The sequence below is a fragment of the Branchiostoma belcheri genome, unplaced genomic scaffold, assembly GCF_001625305.1.
Source record: "Branchiostoma belcheri isolate BF01 breed outbred unplaced genomic scaffold, Haploidv18h27 scaffold72, whole genome shotgun sequence".
Taxonomy (NCBI): Eukaryota; Metazoa; Chordata; class Leptocardii; order Amphioxiformes; family Branchiostomatidae; genus Branchiostoma; species Branchiostoma belcheri.
The window spans coordinates 917,976-937,705 of NW_017804376.1; the positions used below are offsets into that span (position 1 = coordinate 917,976).

At 40.4% G+C, this 19,730-nt stretch overlaps 3 protein-coding genes across 3 annotated transcripts in view; 1 reads left to right on the forward strand and 2 right to left on the reverse strand.

Moving 5' to 3' along the window:
- The window catches only part of LOC109484984, a 12,516-nt gene extending 2,852 nt beyond the window's left edge, over positions 1 to 9,664 (forward strand). The window contains exons 4-9 of the mRNA XM_019788357.1: positions 269 to 284; positions 565 to 660; positions 7,097 to 7,429; positions 8,055 to 8,138; positions 8,730 to 8,877; positions 9,324 to 9,664. Coding sequence (XP_019643916.1) covers positions 269 to 284; positions 565 to 660; positions 7,097 to 7,429; positions 8,055 to 8,138; positions 8,730 to 8,877; positions 9,324 to 9,458 — 812 coding nt within the window. The 3' untranslated portion in view covers positions 9,459 to 9,664. The remainder of the gene's footprint in view (positions 1 to 268; positions 285 to 564; positions 661 to 7,096; positions 7,430 to 8,054; positions 8,139 to 8,729; positions 8,878 to 9,323) is intronic.
- On the reverse strand, positions 2,513 to 3,871 carry LOC109485026 (complement C1q-like protein 3). Its single transcript, XM_019788420.1, has 2 exons — positions 3,557 to 3,871; positions 2,513 to 3,291 (listed from the first exon to the last, which is right to left on the reverse strand). The coding sequence occupies exons 1-2, from the start codon at positions 3,735 to 3,737 to the stop codon at positions 2,732 to 2,734; spliced, it is 741 nt and encodes a 246-aa protein (XP_019643979.1). The 5' UTR covers positions 3,738 to 3,871; the 3' UTR covers positions 2,513 to 2,731.
- Positions 5,031 to 6,656, reverse strand: LOC109485022 (complement C1q-like protein 3). Its single transcript, XM_019788413.1, has 2 exons — positions 6,275 to 6,656; positions 5,031 to 5,596 (listed from the first exon to the last, which is right to left on the reverse strand). The coding sequence occupies exons 1-2, from the start codon at positions 6,597 to 6,599 to the stop codon at positions 5,031 to 5,033; spliced, it is 891 nt and encodes a 296-aa protein (XP_019643972.1). The 5' UTR covers positions 6,600 to 6,656.
- Positions 9,665 to 19,730: the final 10,066 nt, after the last annotated feature.

The window sequence follows — 19,730 nt, forward strand, 5'->3', positions numbered from 1 at the left end:
ATAAAATGAATGAAGACATCTATTGTACACATATACCCGTTGGGTTAAGTACAGGTCACAAAAAAGAATAGAATACAGATAACGTTACAATGTAAATTGTCAAGTTAAACTATGTACAACTGAGTAAATTTGGTTTCTTCTTGTTTCTTTGTAATGGTAAAAAGGTAAGAACACTATGTTTCATAATCGAAGGTTTGTCTAAGTTCATCAGTGTTCTAGCCAGCGTCTGTCTTTCCATCATTTGACAGAATTTTGCTGCTCTTGACAGAGAAACATGTTGCCCAGTTTGTCATCTTTGATGGTGTGTAAAGATATGGAAAGTGATGTCATACAGTACTAAGCTTAGTCTTTCAGCAAAATTTGGCCCTCTAAAATGTGGGAAATCTAAGTGTTTGAGGGTCAAGATTTGAATTTCCAGGGGAGCAAAACTGCAACAAAATTAGGAGTTTTCAATGCATCTGCTAAAAGTGCTATTGATGTACATTCAGACACATAACCTCAGTATAACTCATTACTATAAATCCACTTACCTATTTTTTGTAACCCTGCTCCCCCCTACTGTAGGTACTGCATGAGCCGACCCCAGTACCAGAAGTCATGTGGCATATCCTCTCTCGTCTCATGCTGGAACTTCCTATTCAGCACACTGGGGGGTGGCAGGTTAGTTTATCTTTCTTTTTTTTTTCTTCCTCGCAAATCATGATTCAATGATCTGCTACGTTGCCATCTGTTCATGTTTACAAGCCTGAAGGAGCTGGATGTGTTCAAGTTAGTGTGACCAATCTGATGGATTGTTTCATCTCACTTCATCCATCCTTCCTGTCTAACATTACACCGAATTCAGGGCTGAAAATTCCACCTGCATGTATGCAGGTTGGTGCAGGTTGCACGTCGGCAGAACGTACTGCGCCTGCGCTAAGCATCCAATTTTCGTTGGATTTTTTGGTCAACGTTGCATCAGAATTTTGCCTGTTACAGACGATATGTTTTCCGACATAACATGGAAACTACAGACGGGATGTTAACCTTATATACGCGAATATGACCGTATATGAGACGTTCTGCCGAAGTGTTATGCATGATACATTACGGGTTTTGCGCAGGTGCAGTACGTTCTGCTGTTGTGCAGGTATTTCTGATGTCTACCTGCACCTAACTTGCACTGGCCCATGTACTGGGTATATGCAGGTCAGTGCAGGTAAAATTGGAGCTATGCAGATACATGTATTTCTGATGTCTACCTGTACCTAACCTATATATACATGTATGTACATTGTGTTTACAGGTGTATGTGGATTTTTATTTAATGCATTGACTGTTACAACCCACGAACTAAAAGAAATACTAGTAAGGCCACACTGACTTAATTTTATTGAAGACATCCTCTGATTCTGAAGACATCCAAACTAGTGCGTGCGGGCGAATAAAAAAAAATCCCCCCCCCCAAAAAAATGCAACTAAACCACAGGAATATAAAGCTGGTACATGTATAATATAATTGTGAACTGCAGTAGTACATAACGACTTTTACGACAAGCCCTCATATGCTGGCCTTTTGCGGCATGTATGAGCAACAACTATCTTAAAGCATCGGAGAAATGTTTTAATTAGAACTTTGCTGTTCATTGGCGGGGATGTTGCACATTGCAGTGACTGTGTTAGTAGTAAAATTTCCTTGGAGCTGATTTTCATATCAATTTATAGTATTGAATAAATATTATTAACACCGAGCAGATTATTATTGGAATGAGCAGAGCACTTTGGACTAATGCCTCTGACTATTTGCAGCTTAGAGGTACATATCCAATATTTTGTCACAAACTTCTCTGTTACATAGCGGATCATAATGACCCCCAGTGGGGGTCTTCACGCTTCGTTAAAAATTGAAAAATCTCAAGATTCATTCTAAAGATCTCAATATTTTAGACGAAATCTTGAGATCTTATAAGACAATCTTGAGATTGTTCATGACAATCTCCAGATCTTTCAGAAAATCTTGAGATGAAAACGAAAGGTCTCAAGATCTTTCCAAATGTTTTCAAAGTATCTTGAGATTTTTCCAAAGCATCTCGAGATGCTTTAAGAAATATCAAGATTGTTTAAAAGATCTCACGTTTTTTCAAGATTGCTTTAAAAAGCTTGATATTTCTTAAAGCATCTCGAGATGCTTTGGAAAAATCTCAAGATACTTTGAAAACATTGGAAAGATCTTGGGACCTTTTCTTTTCATCATAAGATTTTCGGAAAGATCTGGAGATTGTCATAAAAAATCTCAATATTGTCTCATAAGATCTCAAGATTTCGTCTAAAATATTGAGATTTTTCAATTTTTAACGAAGCGTGAAGACCCCCACTGGGGGTCATTATGATCCGCTATGTAACAGAGAAGTTTTTGACAAAATATTGGATATGTACCTCTAAGCTGTAAATGGTCAGAGGCATTAGTCCAAAGTGCTCTGCTCATTCCAATAATAATCTGCTCGCTGTTTATTTTATTTGATATGGTGCACCCTGTAAAATGGGTGCAACAATATTACCAATTCCCAACAATAAATTTTGAGCCCAAGTGGCCAATACTGATCCAGATGATCTATTCAGTTGCTTAGATAACTTCTAGTATTCACTTGTATGGTTATATTTGTCCTTGTGACAGAGATCGTTGTCTTGAGTCATACATGTAGGTGCTCATCAAAACCTTGCTGAAAAGCCTGCTACAAAAAATCGTCCTGTTTCAGTCTGCGTGAATGAGAAACCCGGAAAACGTCAGGTATCTGTCGTCGTCGCTGTACAGAGAGCGGTCACTGTCCAGCTCCACCCAAACCTCGTCGCGGGGAAGTAGGTGCAGGATGGCGCTGTTACTGCTGGACTGGTGCTGGTTTTGCGGCCCGTTGTGCTCGTGCAGACCGACCATCTTCTCGCCATTCTTCATCAGGTGGAGACGATAGTGGCTGCCGGGCGTGTTTGGGTGCATCCCGGTAAACGTGAAGAAGTAGACGCCTCCGACCATTGTCGCAAACTTGCCCGTCTCCTCGTTGTATGCTTCTCCCTCGTTGCTAAGGATGACGTCATACGTCAGGACTGTGCTGGACAATGTCCGGTTAAGTCCGCCCGTTCGCGCCACGGAAAACGCCACGACAGGCAGGCGCCGGCCAGGTGGGCTGGTCCCAGGTGCTCCCTTCTCACCGGCTGGTCCCCGTTCACCCTTGTCCCCCCGCTCCCCCCTTGGTCCAACCGGGCCGAGCCTGCCTGGTGGGCCCCTCACGCCTGCCTTCCCTGGCATGCCGGGGGGACCTGCAAACGCACAAACTGGTAAAATCTAGTACTAGCTAGAGCAGAGTATAAATAAAAGTGATATGCCATAAGAATCCCCCCCCCCACACACACACACATTGACACACACACACACACACACACACACACACACACATACACAGAAGCCCCTGTCAGAGAGCCTGCTAAAGGAGATTGCTGCAAAGGCCTGATGGAGGCTACAGGTTCTTTTGCATGGTAAGGATACCAGGGCAGGCCATGGTTGCTGTAGCTGTCATTTTCATACCTTTCGGTCCCGTGTCCCCTTTCGGTCCGACGGGTCCGGGTGCGGCCACAACCGTGATGTTCTGGTTGAGCTGTCGGGAACAGGATCCCTCTTCATTTTTCTCTTCCACCGCTGATGATACGCCGTTGTATAGCAAACTACAGACGACAATGGTTACAGAAAGTAGCCCCATCATAGCCATTTTGAAAAGCTTAGACTTGGTGGTAGCACAGCTTGTCAACTGACGGGGAAAATCTCCCACCTGGGATACAAAAGTTCTGCCAACCCTGCCAAATGCAACAGCGAAACGTGCACAGGATGATTTGATGAGCTGTGGAGCTTTGGCAGCCTGGGTGCTGTCCTCCGTAGTTACCACCAGCTCCCTACTGTTGCTGGCTACCATGGACTACGGAGGATGGCACCCAGGCCAGAGCCTCGGAGGAGTCAATTTTTTTTTTAGAACAGGTGAAAATCAATGCGCAAGCATCATTTTCTTCTTTTTTTTCTACCCAGTCACAGGCCGATCATTTCTGATGTCTACCTGTACATAACCTATATATAAAATTATGTTTACATGTATATCATGTGGATTTTTATTTAACGTATGTTACAACCCACGAACTATAAGAAATACTAGTAATGCCACTTAATTTTATGGATGACATCCTCTTAAGACACCCAAACTAGTGCGTGTGGGTGAATAAAAAAGTCCAGACAAAAAAACGCGGCTTAACCACAGGCATAAAGCTGGTAGATGTACAATATAATTGTGAATTGCAGTAGTACATAGTGACTTTTACGACAAGCCGGCATATTTTCGTAGATTTACGTATGTCAACATGTTAAATGTATAGTAGTACATGTATACAGCTGCATTACAGCATATTCTTAAAATCCAAGTATCAGAAAAATATTATAACTGACGTACTACTTTTCTTTAGAATTTTATTATGAAACATAATTAGCTTTTGCTGACATTTTTCTTATTTTGTTTTCTATGGTGCACCCCAAAAATTTTTGTGCACCCAATTTTTTTAGGTTATTGTCCTTGTGACGGAGATCGTTGTCTTGGATCGTAAGTGCTTGTTGATAACCGCCGGTTCTGTCATAACCTTGCTGAAAATCCTGCTACTAAAAAAATTGCCTGCCACAGGGCTCAAAATTAAAGGTTGTCCTATTCATCCGATGTCAACTGACCACTAAAATTTAGGCTGGGGCGATTAAAAAGACTTTTTTGGGACAATAGCAAAATAATCAACATCAGAATGTCAGCCCTTCTTTTGTTTATCAGGCACACGTCCCAACTTTTCGGAAAAGTCCCCCGGAATTTCCTGTCTACACTGCAATTATAGTGTACCTGGGGTTGAAAAAAAGCAAAAGTATTGACTTCAAGTTGAAGTCAATCATTACAATACTTCCCCAAAAAACAGGTTGGGACAGTATATCCATTGTTCGGGACAAAAATGTGAGGCCTGTGCCAACAGACGTGACTGATTCAGTCCGCGTGAATGAGAAACCCGGAAAACGTCAGGTATCTGTCGCTGTCGCTGTACAGAGCGCGGCCGCTGTTCAGCTGCACCCAAACCTCGTCCCGGGGAAGTAGGTGCAGGATGGCGCTGTTACTGCTGGACTGGTACTGGTTTTGCCCCCCGTTGTGCTCGTGTAGGCTGACCATCATCTCCCCATTCTTCATCAGGCGGAGATAGTACATACGGGCAGCACTGCTGGAGGAGCTGTATAGTGTCATCCCAGTAAACGTGAAGAAGTAGACGCCTCCGACCGTCGCCACAAACTTGCCCGTCCCCACGTTGTACGCCGCGCCCTCGTTGCTAAGGATGACGTCATACGTCAGTACCATGTTGGACGACGGCTGGTTAAGGGTACCCGTTCGCGCCACGGAAAATGCTACGACAGGCGGGGCAGGTGGGCTGGTCCCGGGTGCTCCTTTCTCACCGGCCGGTCCCTGCTCACCCTTGTGTCCCCGCTCCCCCCTCGGTCCGACCGGGCCCAGCTTACCTGGCGCGCCTCTCACACCTGCCTCCCCTGGCATACCGGCGGGACCTGCGAACGCACAAACAGGTGAAATCTAGTAACGAGTCGAGAGCAGAGGAAAAATATGCCATGAGAAATAAGCAAATAAAAACAACGCATTATTCCCCCCCCCATACACACACACACATACAAACACCCACCCACCCACACCCACGCGTGCGCGCACACACACACACACACACACACACACACACACACACGCGCGCGCAAAGGAGATTGCTACACAGGCCGCATTGGTCATTCTCCATATTGCATCAATGGACTTATGAGTGTTTTTTTGGCCCCAGCCCTACTGATCTGAGCATGGATAGGCCTGTATTTCTGACAACCTTTTTTTCTAGCTGGCCTTTCCAATCAGTTGAATTTGAAACCAATCCCGTAAAAAAAATTTTGCGGCGTGCACTGATGGGCCTGGGTGGGAGGGCAACACTCCCAGTGCCTTACAGACACAGGGGAGGTAACTTTGTCTCTACCAGACTGACTGATTTTGGCCGCCTTGGGGTTTGACTGACCGCCGAAGGGAAGTAAACAACCTTCCCGTGTCCGGACTCCAATGGCCAATTTTACTCTCTTTTTTGCCGAATTCTACTGTAACAATCCGTATTCCTGTAGAAAGGCCTAGTCGAGACTAGAGGTCCCCATGGTAAGGATACCAGGCCTTGGTTGCTGTAGCTGTCATTTTCTTACCTTTCGGTCCGGCGGGCCCAGGCGCGGCCACAACCGTGATGTTCTGGTTCAGCTGTCGAGAACAGGATTCCTCTTCATTTTTCTCTTCCACCGCTGATGATACGCCATTGTGTAACAAGCTACAGACGACAATGGTTACAGAAAGTAGCCCTATCAGAGCCATTTTGAAAAGCTGGTGGTAGGATCGTGAGCTTGTCGACTGCCGGGGCAAATTTTCGTCACTGTATGGATTGGCAGCGATATATATACCAGGCTCAGCGGGTGGTTGGACTGGAATCTTCATCAAAATCGTCAAGTTACGCTGACTCCACAATCTTGAAATCATTTAACAGTACTAGTTTGCACTTTGGACTCCCACCTGAGACACAAAAGTTCTGCCGACCCTGCCAAATGCAACAGCGAAACGTGCACAGAATGAATAGAATGATACACTGTAAGCCACTGTATGTTCACGGTAGCAAAATTTCACTGTCTGAGAAAAGTGGACATGTTCACTACTAGTATATATTCATGGTGGCAACTGGTACAGGAAAACACTGTGTCAGGTGAAAATCAATACGCGAAGATGTCATCCATAAAATTAAGTCAGTGTGGCCTAATAAGAAATAAACAATAATGGCAATGGTTTCCAAACAGTTTTTAGTGTGATCCTAAATTTTGAGTGGGGCAGGTAAAATTTGTACATGTACAATGAACCTGAGTGTATGTACTGGATATAATGTATGTTTTTTCAGTCACGATCAGCGAAAAAATAGCTCTTCAGGGAGCTAAAACTGTTCATTCATCAGAAGATTGAGATCAGTTTCTTTTTTCTCTTGCCAGTCACAGACCAATCACCCAGGAAGAAGCCCTGACAGTCCTGGGCTTCAAACCCCCGTTCGGCGAGATCCGCTTCGGACCATTCACCGGAAACTCCACCCTCATGAGGTGGTTTACCCTCCTGAACAACCACTACGGCGTGCGCGGGAGGGCTTACTACCTCTACAAGCCGCACGGCAAGGGGCGAACCATGGGCACCACGGACGAGACGGCGCTCGCGAATGTGAAGAACGGTTTGCGTGACGACAACACGACGTTTATTTACCACTGCCAGAACCACTATTTCTGTCCTGTTGGGTATGAAGACGTGCCTCTTAAAGCAGCTCATGCTTACAGGTGTGTATAATAGTTACAATGTATCTGGACATGAAGCACTAATCCCTAGCATTGCACACAAAGTCAGCTCATGCTTACAGGTGTGTGCAGTCACATTCACTCACACTCACTACACATGTATCTGGTTTATCGTATATGTTGTTCCCCGTCATCAGAAGGTTAGACGTGAATAAGTTTATCAGGTTGGCTAGATGTTCTTTTTCAACAACAGTACAGCAAGTCCAGGGTTTTCACATTGTTGGGTGTTGAATAGGGGAACCTTGTTGTACAGGTATGTACAATATATTGGACATGAATAATTTCCCTTGGTAAGCACATAACGGCAGTCACTGTGGTAAGCTGTTATATAATAAATTTTCGTTTGTCATACATGTACGTATAGCAATAGCATACAAATTTTACACTTCTTCAGTACGTTTTGTTTGTAATTGCCGACCAATTAACATTGTGGAATAACTTCTGACTTCAATCCTTTTCAAGTTTAGATGTTTCTTGAAGTTGCAAGTCATTTCAATTTTAAGAAATCAAATTACAGAAGAATAACACCTCCAGCAGTAGACACTTGTGAGAAGTGTTTTATGTGTCCCTTGGCTTGCTGGAGGTTAACTGTTTTCCCTGTTCGCAGAGCTGACCTGCTCCAGGATGAAGTAGAGACGTGGCTGCTGATTGGTGATCCCAGCAGGAAACACCCAGGTCTCCACTGTATCAGGTGACTACAGACTCTACTCAGGGTTGCAACATTTCCAAGAAAATCTTTCAGTGGCTGCAGAGTACAAAAATAAATTTAATACTGTAACAGTATCAAATTGGCCAGGCAGTATCCATTTGCCAGGCAGTTACCATTTGTACAGGCTTCATTCATGGTCTTATAGCCATCTGTGGAAAATATTGAGGGAAAGGTCAGAGGGTGTTTTTTATTCTAGACTACTAGTCAAGTGCAGACTCTGAGGTTTTATTTTCAAATCTGTGTTTTTTTGTTGACCTGTGCAATGCAATTCATGACAAATTGTACTGTTAGTCTGTATTCAGTCATGCAACTGCAAATTTAAAACACAGCAAACACCTACTTCTAAGTTCATCCTACAGTGAATTAGAACCACAGACTGTGAAATCAAATCCACATTTTATTTAACAAGAAAACATGTTTTAGCTCAGTGTATGCTTTCATTCATAATTTTGAAGGGTCAGAAATGAGCCCTTCCTTGAATTATTTCTTTTTGTAAAGTGTCAGAAAAATAGACGTTGTGAAAGTTTGTTGAAATGTGCTGAGAGTTCACGACGCCCCCCTCCCACCCCGCAGATGGAGCGACATCTCCACAGACTTGAACTGCCAGAATCCGACGTACCTGGACATCAGGCGGCTTCACCTCGGGCTGCAGACCAGGAAAACCCGCAAGACGGGAGGCAACCTGCACTGCATCATGGCCTTTGTCAAGAGTGACTGGCAGGTAATACTGATGCTCTCGCTAAATCTTTCTACATATTCCATCCATTTTCATGGATGGATGGATGGATGGATGGATGGATGGATGGATGGGTGGGTGGGTGGTGGATGGATGGATGGATGGATGGATGGATGTACTTTATTGCTTGACAGTTGTACATAGTACAATGTATGGTAACAATGATAGTGTGGCCAATACAGTAAGTCTATTGTAAAAACTGTTACTACAAAAACATGAACTTTGAATGATGAACAAGAGCAAGAAATAGTCATTCCTTCAATTACCAGAGTTATCAACTATTTTTTCCTAGAACTGTCATAGAGTGGAACTCACTGTCACCAAGTACAGTAGGGACATAATCACTAGATTCTAAGCTTTAAACAATGTTTAGATTAAGATCTGCAAAGGCTAGGTAAACAGGTCATTTGATGTAATGTAACCTTTTTAAGGGCCCCTCTATCTGGAGATCAAGCAGAGTGCAGCAACAGAAGGAACCAAACAGAGGCAGCAGGAGGGGGTCTGCACCCTCCAGCACTGAGGAGAGTGATAGCACTGAGGACCTGGATGAAGAAACACAAGCTTAAAAACCCCCCTCTGCCAATGGTATCTGCCTGGTAGGAGGTACTGCTTGATAATATGGCTGTCATATTTGAAAGATTATTGCACCTATGTCAGAAGTTTTTAGTGTTATTTTATACAGATAAATGCACTGGTTGAAAGAAAAGGTGTATGTTCTTTCTACTTACGACTACTCTGTCAAAAATGTTGGCCGATCCTCAAAAGATTTTGTCCAGGTATTAAAAGAGGCAAGAATAATTTTTGACTGACCACCCAACTTTTGAAATGGAATAGTCCTGATAAAGTTAAAGTCCTGATAAAGTTAAAACTCAGTTCCAAATTCAAAATCAAACTTCTCAAAGCGCTTTTTTTTCAACCCTTGCATATACATGTAATTGTTTTGTTTTTAAGTTTGCTAGTGTATGATACTGTTGCTATGACCATGCTGCTTTTATTTTTGTTGTTAATAGGTTTATAGCAACAGTCAGGTAGGTGAAGTCTTAATGCTGCTAGTTAGAACTGATGGTGTACATAATTATTATAATAATGATTTCTTCTAGGACTTCTGTACCTGTGGTCTTACAAATTGTAGAACCGTGTGTTTTATAAGAAGTGTATTTTGAAAGTAAGTGTTGTTTGTAAGGCGTTTTTGGGTACATGTACTTTGATACATGTATGTGCACATGTTAGTGATAGAATATCTACACAGGACTCAGATGTTGGTAATAAATGTATGTGACAAGTTGTGTCGACATTTCAGTTGACCAGTTGTCAGATTTTGATGAAAGTCCGTCCTTTTGAACTTTGGAGTGAGTGAAGTCAGTTTTCAGAGAAGAGGTTTTATTTTTCACGTACATGTAAGTTTGCCTCTTTCTTTTCTCTAAATTTAAGATGATCACAAAAAACCCACAATTATTGTCATTTTCTTCATGCTGGACATGAAATTAAATCTTAAATTGAGGGACAAGTGTTCAGTTTTAAACTGCTGCTTTTATTTCTGGCTCTGTTTGAGTATTTTTTGTATATTTTATGGTACTTCTCTGTATATTTTTCTCACATATCTTATCACTTAAAGCCTTTTTGTGGCAAATTTTTTGTTTGATCAATCATATATGGCTTGATGTACATATCATAACATGAAAAAGAATTGATGGTATTTTTGTTGTGGCCTGTATTTAGGCTGCTTACTTGCAGTATGTGTTCTGGAACCAAGAGTTGTGGTATCTTTTAAAGAAGTTTTTAAGAATGCCGTTTTTATTTTGTGTATGAATTTTATTTTTTAGATGCTGAATGTTATATTGTTATTTTCTTGATATTCCAGCTTATTTGCTTTTAACCTAGATAGATGGAAGAATTGATTGTGAATCTGTGACTATGAGTTAGGTTCAAGGGATTTGAAAATTCTCTGGAATAAAAAAAAAACACTTGTCCTAAAATGAAACGTCCATCTGATATGGTTCATGGTTTTTGGACAATTCAACTTTCTTTGGCCAATTAAGACTTTTAAAAATACATTGTAATGAAAAAAGTCTATTCTGAATGCAGTGATTATTTACCGGTATACCTGACAGTGGCAACATTTTGAGGACATTTTAACATGGATAGTACCATATAAAGTGGTGTATAGGTTGTCAGTAATGTGTGAGGTTGTCTTGAGTTCAAGGTTTTGGCTGCAGTTTGTGTTTGTTGTCACTGTTGTTATGGATTACTCTAAGCAAGTGTTTTTACATAATACATGTTGTGAACTACTAGGTCACAGAGTCCAGTGTAAGTTGTGTACAATTTTGCCAAATGTTTGTGATCAACTTGTATAAACAATGATTTTATGGGTATTTTTCACGACTTTTAATGTTTTTTCCATGTATGTAATTGTGTGTCACGGTGATTTCACACTAGATCGGACTGCACAAAATGTCTTTGGAGATGTGTCAGTGAAATGTTTGAACTTTGGCATCAGAAATAAAATCTCTGGGTTTCTCGACTTGTTTGGCATTGTATTTCAATGTTTCCTTCTTGTAGATTAAAATTTTATGTCTAATATTCAGCCCTTAGGCCACACAAATTCAATTTCTTGGTTAACAGATTCGCCGCTTCATTTTTTTCTGATTTGCAAATAAAAATAAAAATTCAGAATCAACTGCAAAATGCTCATCTTTTGCCCTGAACAGTTGATAACAGTCCTTTACATCGTAGTTGTTACAGTTGTTCCATCTTTCAATGCAATGGTATCAATAAAAGTTCAAAATTCATTGTTTAAATTTTGAACCAGCCTGGTGTGTTGACTTGATGACTCCTATCGTACCATTTTGGGCCATAATAGGATGCCTAGGGCTGTTTTTATTTTTATTTATTTTTCGCCCGCCCGCTCCATTATTTTTCTAGAAAAATCCATTAACCAAGAAATTAAATTGGTGTGGCCTTAGGAACAAAGCAATATTAAAAATCAATACAAATTCTCATAGAAAGCACAAAGTGATATTATTCTTTAACTAATTACTTAGCTCCTTATTTTTTGGCTGAGCCCAATTGCAATTTCCACTGACTACTTGTTAGGCCATGTTGATTTGATTATATGGATGACATCCTCCGGGAGCCCCAAAACTGATGCGCGCGTGCGAATAAAAAAAAAGTTTTGCAAAAAAAAGTTGTTTTCATTATGAAATCTACGTGGTCATGAGGGTTGAACAAATGGGACAGAATATGGTTTGGCGAATAATCTAATCTTCAAGTTCATTTCCTTACAATTTCGTCTTTTTTCCTTTGATTTTGGCATTCTACGACATTGGTATAGTTTTTTTTCTTATTTTTTGTAACTTACGGTTTATTTTTGCTCATTTTGCAACTGTTTTGTACAATTTACAGTATGGTTGAAAACTTTTTTTTTTTTTGGAAACGGCCGAAAATTCATGCGCGCGCGGATGTCATCCATATAATCAAATCAACATGGCCTTAGTGGAATGGTACAATGTATGTTATTAATTACAACAACACAGGTCATAATTCATTCATTAACAACTCAGAGTCTGCAGCCTTGTGCTTTCAAGTTTATTAATATGCTGTCAACCATTTTACAGAGCTATCATGGTTTGTGGTGACAATTTGTGTCGCAGTACACTTCGCAATACAAAAACAAGCTTTCGACAAATCATTATTTTCACTGTAAGATTCTTGTGCACTACAGTAAATTGCACGCTTCGTTACCCTTCACTGCATGCAAAAACGCTAAGGGCTAATTAAGCTAGGATACACTTTCTACCTCTACTGCTAAAACGTCCGCTCTATATAATACATTCATGGAACAGTTGATATGATATCAATATACAACAGAATTGTACTTAACAAATGTAGAGAATTCAACATGTACCAAGCATTAGTATAACAGTGTATTTCTGTAATGTAAAAATAACATGAAAACCTGTCCAGTTAACTCTTCAACCTACATTTGCAGTCACTGGGGACATAGTCTTGCATCCAGGCTCACAGTAAGCCTTCTTCTGAATACAAACTTAACTTTAACAGATGAACATTCAGTGGGCCTGTGTTGCACAGGTTCTAGACTCAACTCTCTTCCATTGGAAAAATAAACGGTACCATTCTTGGGCTAAAAGGGCAACTTCAAGTCAATTTGTTGTTTTCCAACTTCTTTGTTCCAAACTTAAGTCCATTTTGTGCAATAGTTGATCAAAATGTGCCTGAGGTAAAATGCTTTATGTTTAACCTTTTTCTTGGCAAGCCATCAGATCACTTTTAAACTTCTGAATATTTTGGAATTTTATCCATCCCTTGCAAACACATTTTTTTCCCGGCGTGTTCCAAAGAAGTCATGGTGGCTCCAACAAATTTGACCCAAAGCCGCCCTGGTGATATTTACACAGTTGTTGGAGGGATTTGGCAATAACAAACAGTCTGGTAGCTCTTTAGCAGCAAACAAGCAATGATGCCTGTCCTCAGGCATCAACCCTGTACAGTTAGTGTCACGGTCCAACGAGATCGGGATAATAATTAAACAATTCACAACATCAAAGACTTGTGATTCAGTGATTGTTCTAGAAGGGGAGGGGGCATTTATAACACTGATAGAAACAATTCAATGCAAGAAAATAAAGGTGGAATATGCCTTATACCCTCCTCTCAATTACTAGAACAATTCTGAATTTTTCTTAAGTGACATTGTCACTTCAACAATGTGATTAAAATCTCAAGGATTTTTCAAAATCATACAAAATACTGTCATTTCAAAGACATTTTTACCTCATTACCCTCAATCCTTACACACAATCCAAGTCGTGATTCTCTTCTAAAGTACTATACTAATCATTGTTAACTATATGTCCTTAACAACACTTAACTCTCATTAAAATGATAGAAAATGAACCACCAGCGACATCAATTCAAAGGTACAACATGTGTACAACACTTTGATTTAGTACTGTACTGTACTTCTTCCATTTCCCCATCTCTTATTACAGCTTTCCACTCAAATAAGACTCAAGGTTTTCCAGATCAGAGAGCATCTCCGGCCCCAATCACTCCATTTCAATTGGGTCGGGGAAAAATAGAGACTTTTAGGGCCAAATTACTAAAGATATGTGAAGGATATAGTTAAGACATTTAATGCTTATTCTCTTTAATTCGTTTTACCAGTATTTAACAATTTTTTCCCTTTAGAACATTCTTGCATATGTTGTTTACAGTGTACTTTGTAAAATGCTGATAGATTTTCGTTGTTGAGTTAGAATCTTTTTTGTTCCTAGTCTGCAACATAGCACAATGTGAACAGAAGTCAAAATTGCAAATCAAGTCATACAAGGAGGATGCTACAAGGGTTTCATCCTGAAAATGCAATGATGGTAGCAGGCTGTTAAATGTAATTAAGGAGACACGATCATTTCATTGAATAGATACATCAACCCAAGAGCTGTGTTCCTTAAAAAGTAAAAGTTTCAGCTCAAATTCAAAAGACAAGACTTCCTCACTGGTTCAGAAGTTATTTCCCAGGAATATCCTGGTATAAACAGTTGGATGGCACCCAGTCATGGTATAAGACAAGTCCACGTGGTCCTTATGTGCCAAAAGTATGATTGGAAAAGAAGTATTTGCACTCTATTTGTCCTTCATGTTTACCAGACATTGGTGCAGCACTGACATGTTTGACCAGTGTAACTTGACCAACACAAACACACATTCATGGCAGTGTGCCTGGTCTTATACAGTACTCACAACTCCAACTTCCACAGAGTACAGCGTACAAGGTAGACTTATAGGCCTTTGATAAAGAACAAACAAACAGACAAACAAAAATAGATAAGGTCAGCAACAAGCCTGAGAGTTTGATATCTTACAAAAAGGACAAATTGGAATTTCAGTGAGTACTCCAGTAAATGGACAGTATGTTAATGGCCAGCAATCAGTCAATTGGAAGCGGACTAATGGAGGCGACATCAAAAGGCAGGTGCTGCAGATGATTAGGCCACACCAATTTAATTTGTTGGTTCTCGGATTGTCAGAAAAAACATGAAGCGACAGGGCGAAAAAAAATAAAAATAAAAACAGGTTTAGGCATCCTATTATAGCCCCAAATGCTATGATAGGAGCCATGAAGTCAACACAAAAGGTTGTGTTAATATTTAAACAATGAATTTTGAACTTTTAATCAAACCACTGCATTGATAGATGGGATAACTGTAACAACTAGGAAGAAAAGGACTTTCCTCAACTGTTGGGGGGCAAAACATGAGCATTTTTCAGTTGATTCAGGACCAGAATCATATATTTTTTTTTTTGCAAATCAGAAAAAAACGAAGAGGCGAATCTGAGAACCAACAAATTAAATTGGTGTGGCCTTAGTGAGTGACTTGTGAGTTTTTCTATCAATCTCTGTCTGCACTGATGCCCATATATCTAATTGCGTGTGTTGAGTGGTAGTGGACCGAACAGGTTTAACAGGTATCTGGCAAAGCAAATCTCTATCAGCCGTATGTTCTGATAATTTTCACCAATTCATTTGCAGGCATTCCACCCTTACTTACAAAATGTGGGATTCCAGGGAAAGAATGCTGTGTTTTCGTTTTCCTGGTGAGTACAAGTACAATGTAGCAAAAACCTGCTAAAGCCTTTTTTTGGGTGGTCAAAGAAACTTCATCCAAACTCTGAAATAAGGAAAAATGAGAATTTGGAACACAATTTTTCCCTACGCCTCAAGTCTGCCTTTGCACCAAGAGGAGGAATACACCAGACCTTGTAGAATTCAGTCTTGGTTGTCCCCCCATGAGGACACACAGTATCATACATGTATATGCATGACTTTAGCCAGTGGTACTATATAGACTGGGAAACACTGAATTTTTTTCAAATTCAGGCCTGCAAATGCATGACTGTGTGCCTTAAATTATACACTCAGATCGAGGGATACATCAGACCTTGTAGAATTCAGTCTTGGTTGTTCCCCCATGAGGACACATGACTTTAACCAGTAAGTCCTATCTATAGCCTGGGACCATGTTTGGCACAGCGGGTCCTGCCGACCGTGACCTTGCTCCCAGACGCAGGATGTGTTACATAACTGCAGACACTAATCCCCAACACATACACATCATCCTATAAAAGCAAACAGGACTGGCGTAAGCATTTAATACCCACTGTCTGGTGGCCGACTGCTGTTTAACAAGTGTTTCAAGAACTTGAAAACGTTGAGGTCCGCACGATTTAAGGCAATGATTGTTTGCCTATGCTAGACTACAGAATGGGACAGATTAAAATGATGCAACACGAGGGAAACTAAGCAGCTAATTGACATAGTTGAAATGTTCCTGTCCACTGTTCAAAGACTTGATTCTTAACACAGACGTATGAAGACACTGCCTCCATGAGATGATGAAATGACGATCATCAACAGAATGGGACAGATTAAACGTCTATGATGCAAAGGAAATGACAACAGTCAATCGACATATATAGTTGAAATGTTCCTGTCCACTGTTCAAAGTCTTAATTTTTAACACAGACGTCTAAAGACATTGCCTTCCATCTACAGAATGGGACAAATTCTATGATGCAAAGGAAACAAGGACAACCAATCAGTAGTTTAAATGTTTCCTGTTGACTGTTCAAAGGCTTAATTTTTAACACAGACGTGTAAAGACACTGGCTCTCATGTGATGATGAAATGATGGCCATCCTGTGTCTCTCAGGCCTTAGCTGGATGTATTTAGAACATGTTGCAGGCATGAGGATGTGTGGCCCTTGTGTGTGTTTTCATAGTGTGGATGTCCACAGACTATGCTAAGCTTACACCAGTCCTGCTATGCCAGCTATGTCAGGGGCGATGGGGGATCAACACAGATGGGTGCAGGGGAAATACTACATCTAGCTACTAAGCCGTCACAACAACGTCTTCAGCTACTGATATCAACTCCCTGCTAGTGCTGCATACCGGTTCACTGGACTTGGATCCGGACTTGTAAGAATGTTTAGGTTCAAGTCCAAAAAAAACTAAAAGTCAAGAACCAAGTCCGGACTTATTACCATAAAAGACCATTTCACATACCCCTTTTCTTTCCAAACCACCTAAAACCTTCCGTACATTGCAAAATCTTTGCTGCAAAATGAAGAAAACATTGCCATCGAGCATCGTCAAGTATTGGCCTCCATGTTATGTGGCCAAAGTTTCACCCAGACAACATTGCAGGGTTGTCAACATGCAATATTGTATATGCCATGGGTTTAGGTCCGGACTTACAAGTCCTGAACTGAACCTAAACCTCTGGACTTGAATCCGGACCTGAACCTAAAATTGGGTTTAGGTATGCAGCACTACTCCCTGCACAAATGTTTAATCAGCTACTGTGCAATTTGATATGTCCAATTTCTTATCCTGGCATTTATGATCATAGTAAAATTATCTTGTAGACAGGATTTGGAAAAAGGATTTTCAATTTGCATTGTTTAAATGTTAATGATGAATTAAACATTGAGATAAATTAGGTAATTTTATTTCCTCAGTACTGAGACAAGACAGGGAAAACCTGGGGCAAGTTTGAGAAACACAGAATGATGGTAAAGGAGACTTGGTTGCAAATGGATCACAAATGTTGTATGAAAAAAAAATTTTACCTTTGGAAGTATTACGTAGTAATTTGTATACATGTAGACTACAAGACACTGTGTATGATGTTGTCAGTTCAATTTTGTGTAATACCGTACTATTTATTTTTAAAAAGATTAACTACTTATACCATATTATACACTGCATTACACAACCATAAAGACATCATAAAGGGTATGATTTTTTCCATTTTTCTTGCGACCCTCTCAATACAAAAGAAATGGATTCAAGACTCTATACAAAAGGTCAGCCAATGAGCCTTTTATCATGATGTACGAGCCAGTCTAGCGATGTACTCCTGGACAGTAATGTAATATACATTGATTCACAAATGTACCGTTCCAGCATTTAACACAGAAACAATTTGTTCAATTTGGCAAAAACAAAATGATGAACAAGACAATTTGGCAGAGAATTCAAGCATTCTATGAAGAGCTGTACTTCTTCTTTTATCTATCCTTTTTGATTTGAAAGTTTTGACTTATACTGGATGCCTCAATATTAGTCTTTTACCAAAAGCCCCTTTCATTGTCACTGTAGGTTAATTGATTACTGTACCAGAAACATTAGAAGGAATTTTAAAAAATTGTGTTGCGTTTCATGAAATGTTTTGTTTCAGAATTCCAAGTCAACTGCATAAATTGTGCGACCACAACAGTAGCAGTTGATGCATGCAGTCATGCTTCAAGGTTTGGGTAACATTATATCCCGGTGGCTGACTTGTGTAAACACTCTGTCAGCCATCCTCAAGCCCATCTTACCCCTTCCAGTTGTTTTCCTGACTTGTTCTGGTACTTGAAATAACCCAGAAGCAAGTATGGGTGTCAGTTGGGCCCTTCAGACCAGACAAGAAGCACACAAACATGCAATGAAGATAACCAGGCTCAAAAACATTTAGCCTATGGGGAATGGGGCAGGTGGTATGGGAGACAAGTCAATTCTCAGGGAGCTATGTACATGTAGCTATAGAGTAAGCCTAAAAAGATGTCAATATCATCAATGATATGCAACATATTTTTGTAGAATTCCTTTATACTTACATGTACTCTAGCTATGAGCCAGGCTGTTTGGAAAATGATAAGCTACAGTAAAACGAAACAAGGGGAAACTTCTTGACAGGTGTTTTTTGAAGTGAGTCAAGTGCACGAGTTGGGTCAAAGTCAAAGGAAATGAGCCTTCTAAAGTTCTAATCAACAATGTCAAATACCAGTGAGCAAGCATTGCGCTCTGTCAGACAAGTTGCCCTGCTTTCAAGTTCTTTTCCTTTCAACACTTGATCAGAAGACTTTCTATGCTTCTCTGATAACAGAGCCATTAACATTGGATCTCAGCAACTGGTACAAAGAGTCCATTTCACTGATATCTAACACCAGCAGAGACGTACAGCTCAAAACATGGGTCTACAGTAGTGACTGTTTTGGACACAAAGACTTGGTTCTGCTTACTAGAGCGACTATGTTACAAGAGGGAACAGAAACACCAGATGGGAGACAAGCTGGACTGGTGCATAGTCACTGACAGCACAAACAGATCTACATTCTTTCCTATGATGTACGACAAGTGGAACAGCAAAGGTCTCCAGACTGGAGTGGTGTCAGACGTTTCAAACGTGATGAAGGCATACATCGTGGACATACATGAGGGGAACAGCTAGGAAGGAGATCTAGACTTCCTAATATCCAAGCAAATGTAGCATCAAGGTTGTTTCAAGCCATGTTTTTCATCATTTTGTACATTGAGTTCTTCAAGAGATGAGCTTTTTATATTTCTTTGAATCCACAGGGAGACCGGAATAGACATATAGTACGAAATGACTCAAAAGCATAATCTCCAAGCAGATCTTTCAGTGGCAATAGTGGCCAATTGGACAATTTGATAGTGTCTTGACAGTTGGTTAGAACTTTGCTACCAAAAGATCTGCTTGAAGATTAGCAAAAACATGCAGCAAGCCGGAGCCAAATGGAAGGATTAACATTATAGGTTGTAAAAACTGCCCTTTCATGTAACACTATTTTGAAAACTAAGTTACTTTGTGAACTTTTTCTGAGATTGTTTTCTGAGATTGTAAGATGGGGAAAATGTATGACATTGATCGAATCAGCACTTTTAAAGGGATTACTAGTAACCTTGAAGTCCCCACTCCTACAGATCACAGACAGAGGTATTTAGTGCTCTGGTCTGTGGGAAAAAGCCT